At 42.0% G+C, this 19,321-nt stretch overlaps 1 protein-coding gene across 1 annotated transcript; it reads left to right on the top strand.

Moving 5' to 3' along the window:
* Positions 1-1,696: 1,696 nt before the first annotated feature.
* epn3b (epsin 3b) lies at positions 1,697-15,437 on the top strand. Its single transcript, XM_078268553.1, has 11 exons — positions 1,697-1,918; positions 2,193-2,351; positions 3,102-3,185; positions 3,445-3,760; positions 5,278-5,396; positions 6,816-6,902; positions 11,824-11,947; positions 12,040-12,210; positions 12,326-12,421; positions 14,758-15,045; positions 15,145-15,437. The coding sequence occupies exons 1-11, from the start codon at positions 1,850-1,852 to the stop codon at positions 15,435-15,437; spliced, it is 1,806 nt and encodes a 601-aa protein (XP_078124679.1). The 5' UTR covers positions 1,697-1,849.
* The last annotated feature ends 3,884 nt before the right edge of the window (positions 15,438-19,321 follow it).

The raw sequence follows: 19,321 nt of genomic DNA, 5'->3' as shown, positions 1-19,321 counted from the left end.
AGTCTTTGCAAACTGTTGTGGAGCAGCAGTGGACAGTGGCATTACAATGAAATCAATTAAAAAATAATGCACACATGTCTTTAAAAAGTCAATAATTAATATAATAACAAATATATAAATAAATAAATATAACAATTATTGTAAGTTAAGTTGCCATGAGCCAAATGCATGGTCAAGTTACTGAATGGGCTTAATGGGCTGAAAAAAGCCTCCTGTGGGCAGGTGTTGTACATTAGCATTTCACACGTTTAACACAAAACACAGTGAATCTGGTATGAAATATTGATTTATATTTAAAAAAAATTTATGTCAGTAGTCAACCCATATAGAGATGTTTCATTGTCTGGTAGAAATTACAACCGGACCAGTGCCGATTGTAGTGTATGTTTTTATTTGTATGCCTAATTGAAAAAAGAATTATAATTCATACAGTAATTCATACATACTGTAGGAAATGATCAGCATCACAGAAACAAGTGACTAATAGTTTGTCCGTTTAAAAAAATCTCCTTGGTAATTTTGTTAGCTGCAGATGTTTCCCTGAAGCACTGCAAGAAAAAGAAATCTAAGAAACGGAACACATCAGCTTTACTTTGTGATTCAACATGTAACTTTGTTTAGTGAGTGATGAGAAGAGATTTAGTTGAGTGAGGTCACCCTGGTTCAGCTTTTGGTTTAATGGGTAAAGTGTGTTCTGACAGTGAAGGCTTAGTCGCAGGCAAAGGGAAAAGTATCACAGGAACCGTTAATGATCGATTCCCTTGTGTCCTCTCTGAAATATGAATTTGGAAGAGAAAAATGAGATGTGTGTGTGTGTGTGTGTGTGTGTGTGTGTGTGTGTGTGTGTGTGTGTGTGCGTGCGTGCGTGCATGCACAGGCAGCTGCATGTGTGTGTTGGCCTAAATAAATTAAGCCGCCAAGAAGCTTCATCAGCCACCTGAGTGCCAGAGCTTTTTTATGACCTACTTCCTGAGCGGGCACCAATTGTGTGCCGCTCATTCAGTCATTGCTCTATTTGCTCAGTGTTTTCATATTGACATGAATAGCAAAGAAATAAATCAAGTGCAGACTTTAACTTGACGTGTTGTTTTTCGCCATGCTAGTGATACGGCCCTGCGGATGGCAATGTCTTTGAAATGTAATAATGTAGCATCTATCAGCTGTGGTAGCATCAGGTCAAAACTTGTCCAAGACTTTGGTTTATAACCAATACCTGCAAAACTAGCATAGTATATCTGCTAAAAATCAGCATATTAGCATTGTCATTATGAGTTACAGAAAAACAGATGCCCCTAATGGCTCCAGAACTTACCTGAGAATCAACGTTTTAAAGTTTTCTTTATTATCAAAGTAATCTGGTGATCGTTGTCTGTACATCCATGGGCACATTGCAAACAAGAACTGCTAATAGATAAATCGTTAGACTTTTAATGGTGCCAGTTTGCCAAAATGTAAATGTGTCGATATAGAGTAAAAAAACAGGGCTCAAGCTGTAGCCAACAGCATTACTCCATGAATCCATGGCAACATTATACAATCTTTTTACATTCCATAGCATTGAACTGTAGGTTCAGAATGTCCCATCAATGGGCTGGGGGATTTGCTCATTAGATCAACCCTACAAGGGTGAGAATGACATAAAGTACTAGATTTTATTTTCAGGCATGTATTGTGTCTGTTTCTTACAGGGGTGTCCTATAACTCCTGACAGAGAAGAGGAGCCTTCAATGCCATATACCTTTCCTCTCCTCCTCCAGTCCACGTTCCCCCTTTCACCCCTTCTCTTCACTTGTTGAGTGGTTTCTTTACCCCATTTTCTATCCCTCCACATCCTCCATCACCTGTCACCATGACAACCTCAGCCCTGCGTCGGCAGGTGAAGAATATTGTGCACAACTATTCAGAAGCGGAGATCAAGGTATTATAATTGAACTGCGTTCTCTTCAAGTGTCATTGTGCAGTAGCTTTCATGTGTCAGACTTTGAGGAAGGGTAAACTCCTCTAAATTAACACTGATGCCATGTCATGTCAGAACAAAACTCTCTACTGCCTGTTCTTTTTCTTTGTTATAAATATGCTTTGACACTTTGTAATCTTCTTATTATATTGTTGCTTTGAATAAGAAAGAACATTATATGCATGCAGATATGAGAAGAAATGTACATTATTGTTCCTCTGATGGTGGCGGGTAGGTTCGCGAGGCCACCTCGAATGACCCCTGGGGCCCATCTTCGTCTCTCATGTCAGAGATCGCTGACTTGACATTCAATGTGGTGGCGTTTGCTGAGGTCATGGGCATGGTGTGGAAACGCCTCAACGACAGCGGCAAGAACTGGAGACACGTCTACAAGGTGAACTCATGAAAGATTTCTGTCAAGACTCCTCAGTTTAATCAGTTCAGCTCTCTGTGCATGTGTCTCTCTTCCTTTCTGCTGGCTTACTTTAGCTTTACTGTTGCTTTAGCTTCCCTCTGACTGCTCACCACAGCTTTCCTCCCTCCACCTTTTCCCTCTTTATTTGTTTTTAACTTTCTTCCTATATTTGTGATTCAGAGAGAAATATGTATTGACAACTATTAGATGGATTGCCTTGAAATTTAGGCTACAGCAGATGTTCAAGGTCTCTAGAGGATATATTCTAATCAATGTGCTGATCCTCTGACCTTTCCTCTAACGCCACCAGCATGTCAAAGGTTTCACACTGTCAAATATCTCATACTCTATGGGTTGGCACATAATTTGGTACAGATATCCACAGTGCCTAGACGATGTATCTTGCTAATTTTTGTGATCCTCTGACTTTTCCTCTTGGGCCACCATTGTTAGGATTATTAGAATGTTTCTAACAACCATGAAGTTGACTATTTAGTTTCATGAACAAGTATAGTGGCAGTAAATCATCTGATGTCAAAATCATGACGAGAGATGAGGATCTTTGTTTTAAAACAAATACTGAACTGAGCCCTGTTGGTTTTTAATCCATCTCATTGCAGATATCCCTATACAGTAGATGCATTTAATAATAGTTATGTATTTGTTTCTACAATGTGTAGAATAGATTCATTTTGGAGTATCAGTGTGATAATCAGCATTTGATTCCAGGCCCTGACTCTGTTGGATTACCTGCTGAAGACAGGATCAGAGAGAGTGGCCCAACAGTGCCGTGAAAACGCATTCACTATTCAGGTACTGGACTGCAACAAGAGGAGAACCTCAGCAATCTGAACGCCTCAGGAACAGAGCTGCTTTGTTTATGTGGATCGTGTGTTTAATGTCTTTTTGCAATTTCTGACTAAACTGGAATATTGTCACATTCCTGAGTTTGAGATTATTGAGGTTTTCCAGCATTTCCTTAACCATAACTTGAATTGTAATTTTTTTTTTTAAAGCTCAAGCTCATCTTTAAAAGATCGTTAAAATGTATTTTTGTCCGTGTGGTGTCCAGACGCTACGCGACTTCCAGTACATGGACCGTGACGGCAGAGATCAGGGGGCCAACGTGAGAGAAAAAGCACGCCAACTGGTGTGTCTCCTCCGGGACGAGGAGCGGCTCCGCCAGGAGAGGAGTCAAGCCCTAAAGACCAAGGAGCGAATGGCTGGGGGAGGGAGTGGAGGGGGTGGGGGTGGCGGTGGGGGTGTGAGTGTGTACGGAGGTATACCCCCTTCTTACCACCCAGGCAGGCGAACAAGCCAGCCCAGCATGGCTGTGCTGTACGGAGAGGAGTTCAGCCGATCCAGAGGTTCTCCGTCCTCCTTCAACTGTGAGTATTAAAACTGGCAGCAACTGATTTTTTGGCCACTTGGGGGCAGCGGAAACAAGCTGTGAACAGGATAAAACAGGCAAACAGTTGCTTATTTACACACTTACACAGTTACTGTACAAAGCAACATTATCATACATTTGGAGTTGTGTTTTTGTCCATCTGATGAATGTAAGTTTAATATACATTTTTAGCTATGGTTTTGGTTTCCTCCAGCTCCTGAGCGAAATATCAGGCCTTTTAGCTGCGGAATGCTCCACTATGTTCACCAGCTAGTTGCTAACGGTCTGCGTTGTGGTGCTGAGTCTCATCCACTGAGTAGGAGACTGTTAAAAACCACAAAACATAAAACACTTTTGATAAAGCATAAATCTGACCTTTGTGTGTGTCGCTTTTAAGTTTTTCTAGTGTAGTGTCCTCTTTGCTGCATTGTGGTTTGCTAAGCCGTAATGGTCTCTTTACTGCACTGTGCGTTTTTAGGGCTTTTTTACGGTGGCCCTGAAGTGCAAATCACAACAGCAAATAGAAAAACGCAACAGCAAATCATAAAACACAACGGCAAATAGGAAAACACAACGGCAAATATGAAAACACGACAGCAATTAGGAAAACACGACAGCAAATCATAAAACACAACGGCAAATAGGAAAACACGGCAGCAAATAGGAAAACACGACAGCAAATATTAAAACACGACAACAAATAGGAAAACACTTCAATAAATCATAAAACATAACTGCAAATAGGAAAACACGGCAGCAAATAGGAAAACACGACAGCAAATATTAAAACACGACAACAAATAGGAAAACACTTCAATAAATCATAAAACATAACTGCAAATAGGAAAACACGACAGCAAACAGGAAAACACGACAGCAAACAGGAAAACACGACAGCAAACAGGAAAACACGACAGCAAATATGAAAACACGACAGCAAATAGGAAAACACGACAGCAAATAGGAAAACACGACAACAAATATCAAAACACGACAGCAAATAGGAAAACACTTCAACAAATCATAAAACACAACAGCATTAACTTCTACCGGAAAAGGTAGGGCCTATCTAGCAGAGGACGGACCCTCCTGATTGGACAGACGGACTGTCTCTCTGTTAAAAGTAGGCGCGTTTCTGTGTTTTTCACCTCTCCTTCCTGTTAAAAGACAGACAGTCAGACAGGAGCTGAAGATTTTGGTGATAATTCTCTGTAGTTATTTTATAAGCTGTTCAGTTTTTATTAATTGCCAACTCTTTATAGAGTTGGCAATTAATAAATAGATGAAGCAGTAAAAATATACACTTCTTCTTTGTATTAAGGCTGATCCCTGATGAAATGCATGTTGTGCTGTAGCCCAGCACTTTGGACAATCCACCACATAGATTATCAATACTGCAGCATAGGCCTAAAAATATTCAAATCCGCCCAGCACTTCCTGTGCTCCACGTCTGCTAATGCATCCCCCGCATCAATTGCACCCACCCTCAAATTCCCTCACTTGTTCCCTCTGCAGCCTCGTCATCGTCGCCTCGCGCTGCCTCAGACCTGGAGCAGGCTCGGCCTCAGACCAGCGGCGAGGAGGAGCTGCAGCTCCAGCTGGCTTTAGCCATGAGCAGGGAGGAGAGTCAGAAGGTAAAACAACATATGCACACATAATTGTGATAATGTGTAATCTCCTTTAGCTCCTCGTGTGTGACAGTACCCTTCCTCTAAACACACACACACACACACACACACACACACATTCTTCCTCTGCATTCGAGCCACGCATGTCTCATTGCTAGGGGTGGGACGAGACACCAAGCTCATGAGACGAGACGAGACACGAGATTGGGTTCACAAGATGGAGACGAGATTTTAAAACTATTTTACAGAAAACTTAAATGAAGAAATAAGTCTGGAAAAATAGTCCTTTATTCAATCCAAAGTCACAAAATGAAAACCCGAGCACTGAATAGTTTTGCCACAAACTCAGATAACTGGCTTCTCTTGTTATTATTACTTATTCCATATGTATGGTGGAAAGAGAGTCTCTTCACTCAGAGAACCAAGGTTACAACACAGCAGGGGGGGGAGAGAGAGAGAGAGAGAGAGAGAGAGAGAGAGAGAGAGAGAGAGAGAGCGAGATGGAGAGAGAGGGAGAGCAGCGGTACTCTACAACGTTCTAACGCTGGGTTTTACAGGCAGCTTTTTTCTTCCGCTATCGCTCTGCAAAGTAAACTCGGAGTCAACTTTGGAGAACGGGCGGGGGGTTTTCTATGCTGATTTCAAGGCTGCTGCTCTGCACTTGTGTACTGATATCGCGAGACACTTTTTACCTTGACGAGAAACGAGTTTGACGAGAAACGAGTTCCTCGTCACTTTAATCTCGTGAGAGATCTCGTCACACCTCTACTCATTGCCTCTTGATAATTCAAATAATGAAAATGATGTTACAAATGTTCTGAACATTCGCCCACCTTCATCTAGCTAGCCCTTCCTTCCCCTGTTACCATAGAGATGGATGAAGACACACAACTACAGATTGCTTTGAGCCTTAGCCGAATGGAGTATGAGCAGACACACACACACACACACACACACACACACACACATAAACAGAAACACACAAAAACACACCTCACTTCTTACCATTTTAGCTGTGTGATATGGCTCTTATAGCTTAACTAAAATGCTTTTTTTGTGGCCAGCAAATCACTTTACTTCCTAACTTTTTCCTTCCTCAGCCAGCTTACTCCTTTCCAGAACATCTGCTATATCTCCCACTGGATCTCAAACATACATCTCTCTGTTCTCACACAAGAAATGTTTAAACTTCTACATATAAAACATCTTCTGCATTCTTCCTCTCCATGTTGCTCCAAACCAGCTCTTTGTCAGCTAAATATTTCAACAGCACAAAAAAGCCAACAGCGCTGCATTCCTTTTTTTTGCTGGGCCAAACCAAAGGCTGTTTCACTAACGCTGGTGTGTATGTGCCGCGTGCGTGTGTGCGTCCATGCTCATGGCCGTGGCGATAATGTTGATGATGTCACGATGCCGCCCCTGCAGGAGCAGTGCTGTCGCCAAGGAGACGAGTCTCTGTTACAGAAGGCCCTGGATGAGAGCAGGAGAGAGAGTCAGTCGGGGACGCAGGAGGTGAGTTTTAAAAATGCGTGTGCGCTGTACAGCGTGTGCATGCGAGTGTGTGTTTGCATGGAGAGGTGGACGGGTGCATTTGTAGGTGGTTTTTTGGCAGGCATTTAGAGAATGAAGTGGAGTTTAAAGTGCCGACTGTGGGATAGGGAGGGAAACGACACAAAAAGACATAGATCAGCATAATGAGGGAGGTTTAAGAGAGAAACGGTAGAGAACTGAGAGAGAAGAAAGACGTGCCGGCTGAATGACAATGACTTTGTCTGAGCTAACCTTGAGCTCAGCATGACATTTCCCTGAAAGCATACTTCTTATCTTGTAGCACACCAGCTCCTTTATTCATTGGCCTGTCAACAAGCCAATCAGAGTCACCAGCTGTCTTATGTAAAGGTCCCCATGGCTTGTAATTGCTCATATTATGCTGCTTATCATAGAAATACTGGTACTTTCATGTGCCCATTTAAAAAAAGCAGTGTGGAAATAAAGACATGGGGGGAAAACAGTGAAGTGAGCTTCCCAATGGTTCTCTGACTGATGTAATTCCTGACATATTCACAAGGTCAGATACATGTCATACATCATCATGTCTTGCATCATCACACATTAAAATATGACATTTAATTCATGGCCGCCCTTTTATCTGAAGCTTTAATGTATAATTTGCAATGGGTGTAGCCAGATTAAGCTCTTAAAGATCCCTTTCAGTTACGGTTTAAAAGATATGAATAGAAATAAAAACTATATATATATATATATATATATATATAAATACTCCACTTTAAATAATATCTGTGTCAATTCCATCTATTCTTTCTCCCTCATTGAAACCAGAATTTTATGTATGAGCAAATATTCTTAGTTTCAAAAGTTTAACGGCTGGACGCAAGATGTCTGGTACCTCACAGAAAAGTCCATTCTTAGTGTATGAGACCTGGAGTCTTCAGGTTTCCACATCACACTTGCGTAAGCTGCATAGTAAACCACGATTGGCTTCCAGACTAGTAGTGATGTCATCAAATCTTGCTCATACGTACACGTTAAACCCCGATTTAAGGTGAGCACAGAGAAACTTTCCCCTGTCAGCTGGATGTGAAAACGAACTCTACACATACATCATTCTGCACAGTGAAGCTCAAACATCAGAAACAATAAGCAAAATACATTTTTGACTAGAGGGGGGCTTTAAATTGCTAACATTTACCACAATGTTGAGAAAAACAATTTATCATTTACAAAAAAATGGAAATTTCAGTCTGACAAACATTTATTATTTTATTGAGTAACCAAACCAAATAGAAACCATTCTCCCAACACTTACAAAGTTTACAATAAACTGTAGCTCCATAGTGCAGAGATGAGAGATCCAAGAAGGGTATTTGATTTGATATATGCACATTGTTATGATCAGGATGTTGACACGTGACATGTTTTTTTATGTGAAGGGTGATTAATGTAATTTGAATTAACAGCAGTTCAGAAAAACTAAGGTGCCCATTTTGTTCATGTGCTTATATATGTGCTAAAATGAAATGACCTGATATTACCATTACATGTTCTTACTGTATATGACTCCACATGAGCAATTTTTATGCTATCACGTTTCCAAATACACACTTAAAGGTGCTCTAAGCGATGTTGGGTGACGGAACTTCTTGTTGACGTTCGAAGTATTTTCAAACAAAACAAGGCTAGCTCGCCCCTCCCGACCTCCTCATCCTGTCCCCTCTCCCTCCGTGCTTCCGCGCACTAACCCCCCAACCCCCCACCAACAAATCCTTTTTGTCGGTTATTGGCTAGAACGCTGGAAGACTGTTTGTAATGTTTCGTGGTGCCGTTTGGCGCAGTTTGTTTTTGTTGCCGTGTGTGGAGCCTGGGCTGTCTACAGAGACCGCGTTTTTTTACAGTGTGAGGAGATGTTTGCTGTATGTGACAAAAAATGTTGCAGCCTAAAAAACGCGTGACATCGCTTGGAGCACCTTTAACATGTCATCATAATGCACATACTGTAGTTTGTAGTATTGGGTTATATTTTTTAGGATCACATATGAACCCTCACGTGTCAACCCCACATAGTTAACAAATCGTGTGATATTTGATAGATCTTTTCTCATGTGAAAGTTCTGGTTTGCTTTTAAATCACCAAAAGGCTTGTAATTTATAAGTTAAGGCTGCATGCCATTTCAAATATTTTTAGTTATGTCAACATTTTGTCTATACTGCACTTGACATCAAAGTGTTGTTACAATGATACCATATGTACAGGGCATTTTAAAAGTGCCCAGTAAACAACATGTCAGCAGGCTGCACTGCTGCCTACTCTGCTGTGAGATGCTGCTCTGCCAACTGCTGCAGAGTAATCTAAACAGTGGAGTCCAGATGCAGCCTTACAAACTGTTTGTGAATCCCCTCAAGCTTTGCACTCTTTTCACTGCATTATGTCTTGTAGTCTCATTGCCAACATACTCACAATACCAAACAAAACATAAAGTATATATATGGTTACAAAGCATATCTGATGTCGGGTATTGACCTTCTGATAAATTAATCACACTCTACAATAACAGACCAGTGAATAATTATAAAACTCACAATGACACAAATTGCTCTGGTGTTCTAAATGTGTTTTCACTACAGTGGCTGTAAAACATTATGCATATTCATGCTCAAAGGAAACATTTTTTTTAAAGTGTGCTTACATTTTCCTAGGTAAGTGCACAAAGACAGCACTGTCAGTGTGACTTAAGTAGATTGTCACTGTCAAAACCATGTACCTCCAAAACATCCACTTTTCATGAGTTGGGAAAATGCCCTTTTTCAGGAAATCGTTTGGATTTTTTTAAATGATTCATTGAGCTTAAGAAGTATGATCATTTCCTAAACCTATAAAGAAACACTATCCATCAGGGTATCTGAAAAATTCAAATGTATCAAGATACATGGTTTTAATTAAACAGTAGCTAAGTTTCCATCCAATTGTCGAAAACTCATGCGAATAAAGCTGGTGAAAGTGTGTTTCCAGCCAACGGCTTTAAAGCGAATAAAAACCTGTGTGTAATGACGTCACATGCTGTTTTGCGATCAAATTGGTATAGCGAATTGATTTTAGGCATCTTAAGGTGTTTCCATTCATTTTCGCACTGAATCGCAACAGTTGAAACATTCAAGCAAACATTTGCGAATAAAGTTGTAATAGTGCTTATGTGCCAGCTGATAGCGACATATCAAGCTATAATAAGAAAACAACGACGCTACCAACACATTGCTATGATGATGCAGATGCACGTAAATGCCCGACGACAACGGAGGCGGCCTGTGGTGTGGGAACGACAGCGCTCCAAACAGTTCTGGGAGATCGTGGTTCAGAGACACTTCACGGAAACCTTTTGGTTGAAGCATTTTCGGATGACCAAGACAACATTTGACCTGTTGTGTAATTTTTTTGGCCCGTCCCTTTCCCCAAATGTCACAAGCTATCGCCCTCCGGTTCCAACCGAGAAGCGTATCGCCATTGCTCTCTACAAACTGGCTACATGCGCAGAGTACAGAGTGGTAGGCGAAACGTTTGGAGTCAGCAAAACCACCGTGCACCGGTGTGTTTACGCCGTGTGCAATGCCATACGAACGAGGATGATGCGAAGGTATATATACCTACCTGGAGTGGATGAGGCGCATGATATCTCGCTGCGTAACTCCAGAGCGCACCTTGTGCCACAGGTGTATGGCACAATAGACGTCCCGATTAGACCCCCTGCTGAAGGTTACAGGGATTTTGTCAATAGAAAGAGCTGGCCATCAATCGTACTACAGGCTGTGGTAGACGATCGTTGCATCATAAGGGACATTTGTGTCGGCACTCCTGGTAGTGCGTCTCCTTGTTCGTCCACTTACATCTGTCTTTGTTGACACCCGCCATGTGTGCAAACAGAGCGGAAATACTGGGCGGAAATGAACTAAAACTTCTTCTTCGTTTTGTGGCGGGTTGAAACCATAAAATGACCTAAAACTTAATCGCAATTCATTATTTATTCGGCAAATAACGTTTCCATCAGCGTTTATCGCATAAGCAGTATATCGATCAAGATAAAATCCGATGAGACCAAACGTATTTCCTTTGAGTCGATATTCATGAAATTCAATCGAATTTTACTGTTTCCATAAGGCATTTTTCATTCAATATCACTTAATTCAGATAAAAACGTGTGGATGGAAACATAGCTAGTGATACAGTTTTAACTGACACAGCATGAGGTAGGGCTGGGCGATATAGAGAAAATCAAATATCACGATATTTTTGACCATATACCTCGATATCGATACTGCAACGATATTGTAGTGTTGACTATTGGTGCTGTCACAAAATATTTACACAATGAGATTGTTGATAAATAATCATCAGTAATGTGGATATAATGACCAAGTGGGTAAAGGCAAATAATAGAACAGTTACAACAGTCTGGTAAGTTCAGAAAAGTACATCACTTTACTGTAATGCAGCCTTTAAAACCAGGAAAAGACAACACTTATGCCATATTACGATATTACGATATCCAAAATCTAAGACGATATCTAGTCTCATATCACGATATCGATATAATATCGATTTATTGCCCAGCTCTAGCATGAGGAAAACATTCCAGCATAGTTTCCTCATTTACACCACAAATTCTGTCTCAGCTACTTCATTTAACTCAGATCTGCCAAGCTGAACGTCTCGATAGCGTTTTAAAGTAATTGTTGTGTTTAAATCACACAATCACAATAACTGTATCAGCATCTGCGTACTCTCCTCCACAGATCTCAACAGGGTTGGATACATTTCGTCTGGCTCTTATTAAGAGTCTTGCATGCTTCAAAACCCCATCCAGCAACACCGACATGAGAATGTTTGGCACAGATTTAAGAAAGATTTTCTCTCCCTCTGCAGTCGGCTATGCTGGACCTGGTGGACATATTTGGCCCCTCATCTGAGGCCCCACCTCAGCCTAGAGACCCTTGGAACTCTGCCCAACCCCCCAGTGACATCACCTCTGACCCCTGGGACTCTGTAGGTGGGTGGCTCAGACACACCCATTCTGTGAGTTGGGTGTTTTTAACGCTTCACAATGAGTTTTGTGTTGTTGTTTTTTATCTCTCGTTACAGCGGTTCACTCCAGTACTCCCGTGATTGGTAGCCCGTGGACGGCCCCTCCCTTATCCTCCAACGCGTCCAATCCTTGGGCTCCATGTGCGGACTCACGCACAGACCCCTGGGAAGCAGCGCCTCTCTCCACCAGTCCTGTCAATCATGACTGGGACAGCCCAACAGATGGAGGTGCCTTTTTAAGAACGCCAGCCTCATCAAAAATGCATATACGTTGTAATATATGTCAGAAGATGTAAGCACTGCACTCTGCCTAAGATTGTAATGTTTTCCATTTGACAAGCAGGTGGGGATGAGACAGATCCGTTTGCTGCACAGGAAGAAGAGAATCCTAAACAGGATGTCCCTCAAGTGTCCTCCCCTCAACCTGCTAGTCCCACAGGTAGTTCAATACAAGACAGCCAGAAGTACTTTGGATTTTACTTTACATTTGGATCTTACCGAAGCAATAAGTCTCCTGCATTGACAGTGGTTGGAAAGGAAAAATAATCTTCTTCCAGCATGAGCCCATTGACAGCAGGTAGACTGATAGTACACACAATATATGATGTGCTTTAGATACACAGTACAGTAAGACCAAAGGTAGCCTACTGTGTTCGATTATTTCACATGTAGCATCACGTAGTATTGTACTGCAATGCATTAAACGTCCCAGGTAAGGACACAGCAACAGGAACACTTGTATAATTTTAATGTAATCTAATACAATAGCGCAGTAACAGATCACCTTTGTGACATTTATATTACATTATTGATATTGGAGTATTGTGCTAGCCTGACGTGGTCATACTCAGATTCTAGTCAGAATGTGAGTCTGAAACCGCTCCATAGAGCTCAACAGTCCGGCCCCTCCTCTGAGAGACCTTGGGTTCCGGAAGTAAATTTCCCATTTATTTCTCCCATTGACGTCTGGAAAAATCCGTATATAAAGAGTTTTAGACCATGCCTTAGGCTAACCAGGTGGTACGTGACTCATAAGCATACAACGTATCATTTCGAGTAAAAAAAACGAACAGAAAATCCCCAAAAAGTCAAAGGTACAAGACTGTGTACATATCGTCATCTCAGAGCGAACGAACTACTCATCCCATAAACCACCGCGCACCACTGAACAAAGGAAGCTAACGTTAGTTTAACTAACAGCTAATTCGGCTAACCGCTAGCTGAGACAGCATGTAATAACTTTAAAAGACCCTCAAAATAAAACCTGAAAGTTACATCAGCTGTAGACGGCTTTACCCAGTGTTAAGTTTGAGTTAACGTTATTTTAGACTGAATCAAGCTGTCAGCTAGCGGTTAGCCGAATTAGCTGTTAGCTAAACTAACGTTAGCTTCCCGGCAGAGGCTAACGTCAGAAGCGTGGAACAGATCGTGATTCGTGCAGTGTTGTAAATCCTCGTGACGGATCATGCAGGCAGCACAGATCGGGTACTGACACCCCCCCCCCTAAGTACTTATCCAAGACACCGCGAATAAAAGACATTTATCTCAAAACAAGGGTAGTGCCCCCTGATTTGTGGCGTCTATATGAGCATATACAATCGCTGAGTCATGTCGGCATGCTGGTTTTAAGTCTACCATCGACGGTTACAATTTTATGGCTTATACTCCAATTTGTCAATGGAGAAATTGCATTGTATTTTTTAGTATTTTTGTATCGTTGAGCTCTATTGGGCTGTGATTATGGGGCGTGTTCCAACCGAACCAGGAAAGAAAATTCCTCTGCACTCATTGGATAGATCTACAACCAATCAGAGCAACAGAACTCAACTCAACTGTCAACAGAACTCAACACCGTGTATCGTCTCCATAGCAACCACTCTTTGCCCAATGCATTCGTTCTAACTCCCGACTTTTAGACTTTTTTTGAAGCTGGATATATAATTTGTTGCGTGTAAATATGAATGTGGATGACGTTAGTGATAGTGACATGCTTGCTACAGTTGCATTTCTAGAGATGAATCGGCGAAAACACGTTTTATTTCTCTGATTCACGGCTTTGTTCTAACGCCGCTGGGCGCTCCCTCTCTTCAGTCTCTCTCTATCTCTCTCCACCATATAACGCAACCGTGCTTTCGGGCGGTTGTTGAGGCTCCGCTCCGTCTAAAACTCTGTCATTTCCTAAAGCTGTTTGTAACGCAGAAATAAAATGGATTAATGATCATTTTATTCATATAGTTTATATCTGACTTTACCAACTGACTTCTCTATTGGCCGTTGAAACAGGTGAAGCCTCTTACGTTCTAAAACCAGCCTCTGCCACTTGAACAGCTGAGTCGCAGCCACGCCATCAGCTAGTTTGAGACAGGCCGGTTGAGGATTTTAAAATGAATGCGCTGTCGATATCTTCTGTAACAGACGTGATGGTGGAGTCTACACATCTCAATTCTCCAGCGGCAGCCACCTATTGTAAACAAATTCAACCCAAGCGCTCTTTGGTGACGTGGTTGATTCTGTTACTGTTGGTCATCTGTCCGACAATTTGATTGATCCAAACAGATCTTGTTCGAGCATAATTGCTCCTCAACGGATCATGTCCAGACCGAACTTCCCGACCTAGAATGTTGTGGGCGGGGCTAAGTTCGGCTGGCATCCAGGCTAGTATTGTGCATAAGACACTTCATGTTAACTTCCTTTAATTGATCATCTGTGCATCATATTGCATAATATCCCCTCAATAACTATTTTTTTAATCCTTTTTTTCTGTTCCTGATGCAGATGCAGAGCTGTTTGGGGTAATGGCAGACACTGACCCATTTGCAGATTCTAAGCCAAATCCATTTGGGGCTGACACTCCGGTAAACCCCCTGGTAAATGGGCGAGAGTCGGCCAGCCCGGAGATGTTTGACCTGTCCCGGCTAGCACCCCCACTCAGCGCCCCAACTCCACGTATGTGTCGAACCCCAGAGGCCTTCCTAGGAGCTACGGGGGCCTCGCTGGTCAATTTAGACGCTCTCATACCCTCCAACCCATCTAGCAAGATGCACAGCAACCCCTTCCTCTCAGGTAACAAACTACTATTAAAGAGCTCATGTTCTGTATTTACAAAAACATCATTATGATATTATTAAAAGGTCTCCCACACATACAATTCTGTCTTCTCAGGTCTGAGTGCTCCGTCTCCCACCAACCCCTTCCACTGCGACCAGCCTCGCCTCACCCTCAACCAAATGCGACCATGCTCTACATCCCCACTGCCCCCACACATGCTCTCCTACAGTCCGTCGCTGCCCCTCCCTCTGCCCCACCAGCCACCCATCCTCCCCTCCTCTCTCACACAACCTCCCGCTGGACTCCTGGACCTTCCCTCCAACCTCCCACAGCCCCTGCTCCCCCTTTCTCCGCGACCACCGCAGCGCACTCAGTCACAGACACACAGCCACAACCCCTTCCTCTGAGACCTTCTGCAGCTTTCCAGCTCTGGTCTGCAGAGGGAGACAACAGAATTGACTCTATTTGGATTAATCTATGCCGACTACAATAAAACTAGTTTAAATGAGCCTGAACTGGACTGCGGATCCTGGTCTGATGTCATTGTGCACACTTGAAGCGGATAAAACTCGGACTGGATGTATTTGTGTCTGTCTGAAGACACATCAGCTGCTATATAACCTGAACTCTTGAAGAAAAGCTAACTCACAGAAAAACACACACACGCACTCAGGCGCACTTAAAGGTGCATAGACACAAACATGCACACACCACCAACCTAACAGGGTGTGCCTCCCCTGTCCCTTCGATGCCTTTTCCCCATCAACAGTGACAACTCCGAGCACCCTTTGACCACAGAGCCAGAACTGTTTCTTTAGGAGATCAGGATGAGGCCACGTATTTTGATTTTCCACCAAGATTCACCAGGATCCTTACCCCTGCTGCTTCACCGACAAAAGCATGAATGCATCCCACCCCCAAGACTCGAAACTGTTCTATTCTGCTGAGCACCTGAGACCAGTTCTTCAAACAAATCCTCTTTTTCTGACGAGTCAAATATCTTGAGCTTTGTTGGCACAATTGAATCATCGGAGAAAGCCCAAAAGTGTGTTACTGTTAGATTCAAGACAGCATTCAGCACTGTTCAAGAACTAATGACTCAGGTATTCCTTCCCACATTTACATCATGACATATGTTGCATTGCCTTGTTACCTTGCAAGCTCAACAGCATCTGGTCCTAAGTTACTTATGTTATTTGTTCTAGTGGCCCCTAAAGTATCTAGGTGGATTCAAAACTGGACTAAACCAGCCTAAGCCAAACCTCATTGTCTCAATCTGGACCTAAACTGATCACTGATTGTACCCTATCGGACCTGTGTGCCTGACTCTACAGCTGACCCACAATGCATTCCCAGCTGGTTTATATTGGCACCATAAAGGAGGACCTCAGGGAGTCCCTCCGCCGGTGAAATTCAACCTTAGTCAATGGAAAAGCAGAACGGTTGGGAGGAGTAAAAGAAAGATGAATAGAAAATTAAATAAAGTGATGTGTTGAGCAGTAGCTCCTCTATTGTGCTAAACATTCACTTCTGTGTTTGGAACAAGAGAGGAGGTGTTTGGTCATCACTGCACTGAACCTGGACTGAATGTGAAATCCCTGCCTATAGATACACACAGGCTTAGTACATATGTATTTAACAGAATGATACCTATAAAGTATTATAAAATATATACCAATAAATTAATGGTGTTTGCATTATAATTTTGAAAGTATTCATATGATTGATTGATAAGTTATTCCTTAAAGGTCCCATATTATGCTCATTTTCAGCTCATACTTGTATTTTGGGTTTCTATATACTTACATGCTTTAATGTTCAAAAAACAATATTTTTCTCTTACTGTCTGCGTGAATATACCTGTATTCCCCCTCTGTCTGAAACACTCAGTTTTAGCGCCTGTCTCTTTAAGCCCCCCCTCCTGAAAAAGTCCAGTCTGCTCTGATTGGTCAGCATTTCTGGGTCTTCCTCATCTGCACTCTCTGCATCTCTGTACCGTCATTGCAGCCAGGGAATGACTGTAACAGCACTGTAGCAGCTCTTTCTACCTATATATACAGTAGGTAATGGTCACACTGGCCACTGTTCAGCAAAAGTTGCATAGTCTCACTTTAAGGCCTAGTTAAAAGTTAAAATTGAACATCAGTCACAGATAAGACATTAAAGCATTGTTTACCTGAAAGTTTCAGGTATGTATAAAGGAAAATAAAATGATATAGGATTATTTTATTAACAATACAAAGGTCATCACCTGTTGTCACCTGCTGTGGCCCAAAACGACATTATGAAAGCGGAGCGAGTGAACCAAAACACTAAAGTTTTAGACTTAAACCGCTATAAAGCTCTGTAAAGCGGAGAGGAGCTGCAGCTTCAGGTGATAATTCTGTGTAGGTTCATCACTACAAGCAATCCCTTTTCACATTGTCATTTAATACATTGTTATTGATTATAGCCGCTTTACATTTTCTATTTTCTGAGGGACATATTCATAATGCCACCCATGGTCAACATCTCTGTAAGGTTGGGACTGGACTGGGACTTTCTTTGACGACACACTAAACAACATCACAGGTCAAATGAACTTAAATTGCTATTAAATGTAGAGATCCACCACCATTTATCAAGAAAGCAACACACATGTACAGGAACCGAGGCAAAGGTTTTAATTGACACTATTTTGGTGCTGAAGAGAAGATGGAGTTGAAATGATCAATTTCACTCATTGGCCACTAGATGGTAGCATTGACACAATGTAAAACTGCTTTTGCAGGTTTCCTTTCTAGCTATTCAGTCATTAAGTGTTTTACACCTGGGATACAACATAGATACAATAAGTCTGTTGGTGTAGCAGTCAGCACACTTTAGGTTCAAATAAGCTGTACTGTAAACAACAGCTGTACCACAGTAATTACTGTTGAGGTGTTGCACAGTAACAGTTGATATCTAGCCAAACACTACAGCAGCTGATTTCACTGATGATGGCTACACCTAACATTCTCTAAAGAAAGGTGCATGATGAACTATGCTCATACTTTCACATCTAGCATTTCTGGAGGTACACCGAAGAGAAGCCCAGTGTCTTGTGTAAGGAAAAGAGAGAGTTACCTTACATTGCTCTTAAAACATATATTAAATCAACACATCAAATTAATGTTTCGGTCTCTGAAATCATGGAAATAGGGCTTGTAGTTTTCCAGATACCTTGTCATGGACTAAATTATGGCAGTATTGCCAATTGCTGTGGAGTTTCCTTGCCCCTGACAAATTGTTGAAATTAAAGAAAGACTGATATTGCCATCCTTAGGCCCTGCTGCTGGTAAAACATGGCATCTCCATTTATTTTATAATGGCCCCTTTCAACATACTGTGTGTTTCTTATCTGTGAGTGTCAGCATATTGCACAAGATGAATTAAAACAACCACAAATTCTTTTAAAAGGTTAAATATGCACAATTCCTGAAGCGAAACTAAATGAATCAAGGAAATCCAATCATGCCCGTACCCCCAGACACACTCACACACTTCCTTTCTCTTTAATGTCTGGCTTTTCTGTCCAAACAAAATCAAGTGCACTCTGATCACAGATCTAAACAGCTGCAGTCTCGACCTCCAGATAGTACAGTAACTCAACTCGTGTGCACATTTGTTTTCCAACATGGCCATGTGGTGTTGATTTGCTGGAGGAAAGGATTGAATGATTGTGAGAACAGTTGTGAGAGCAGAATATGTTCTATTGCAAAAGTATATCAGAGACCCCGTGGACCTGCTGTGCAAGGAACTTGGCAAACTTTACATCCACCGTCAGAACAGACTCAGAGGGACTCATAACCTCAACCTGAACCTCTAAGAGCGATACATATGAGTAGTGTGATTGTCTTTTAGTTAATCATGCATGGCTGTCTGCAACAATCAATCTCTATTAGTCAGTGTTATGAAAGAAAGTAACACAGTTAAAGTTAGCTACTTCCATAAGAGTACAGTACAGCCTTTCTCCTAACTACCCTGTTTACAGGTGTGTACACGCTGTTGCATCAGTACAAGTCAGGCCACATTTTCTCTTGATCCCATTTATCATGCGCTCAAGCATGAGAGAATAATTCCTGATCTTGGCCCTGGTCTGTTGCCCCCCTGGAGCTGTTGTTCCTGGCCTGCAGTGAGGCGTTCATCCAGTTTAAAGAAGCATTCAAAGTGATAAATTAAGCTTCAGTCCGATCAAGATGCTGCTGCAATGTGGGAGTGATTATTCTCAAGCGTAATCTCTAAACTACATCCTGCCTGAGTGGTGCCCTAA

The sequence above is a fragment of the Sander vitreus genome, chromosome 2, assembly GCF_031162955.1.
Source record: "Sander vitreus isolate 19-12246 chromosome 2, sanVit1, whole genome shotgun sequence".
NCBI lineage: Eukaryota > Metazoa > Chordata > Actinopteri > Perciformes > Percidae > Sander > Sander vitreus.
Note: the sequence above shows the minus strand (reverse complement) of the source record. Positions and strands in the feature narration are given on the sequence as shown.

Excerpts from the sequence above, each read along its gene's own strand:
- epn3b (XM_078268553.1), top strand. The coding sequence starts at position 1,850 with ATGACAACCTCAGCCCTGCGTCGGCAGGTGAAGAATATTGTGCACAAC. Across the intron at positions 1,919-2,192 it reads ATTCAGAAGCGGAGATCAAG|GTTCGCGAGGCCACCTCGAA; the intron begins GTATTATAATTG and ends GGTGGCGGGTAG. Across the intron at positions 3,761-5,277 it reads TTCTCCGTCCTCCTTCAACT|CCTCGTCATCGTCGCCTCGC; the intron begins GTGAGTATTAAA and ends TTCCCTCTGCAG.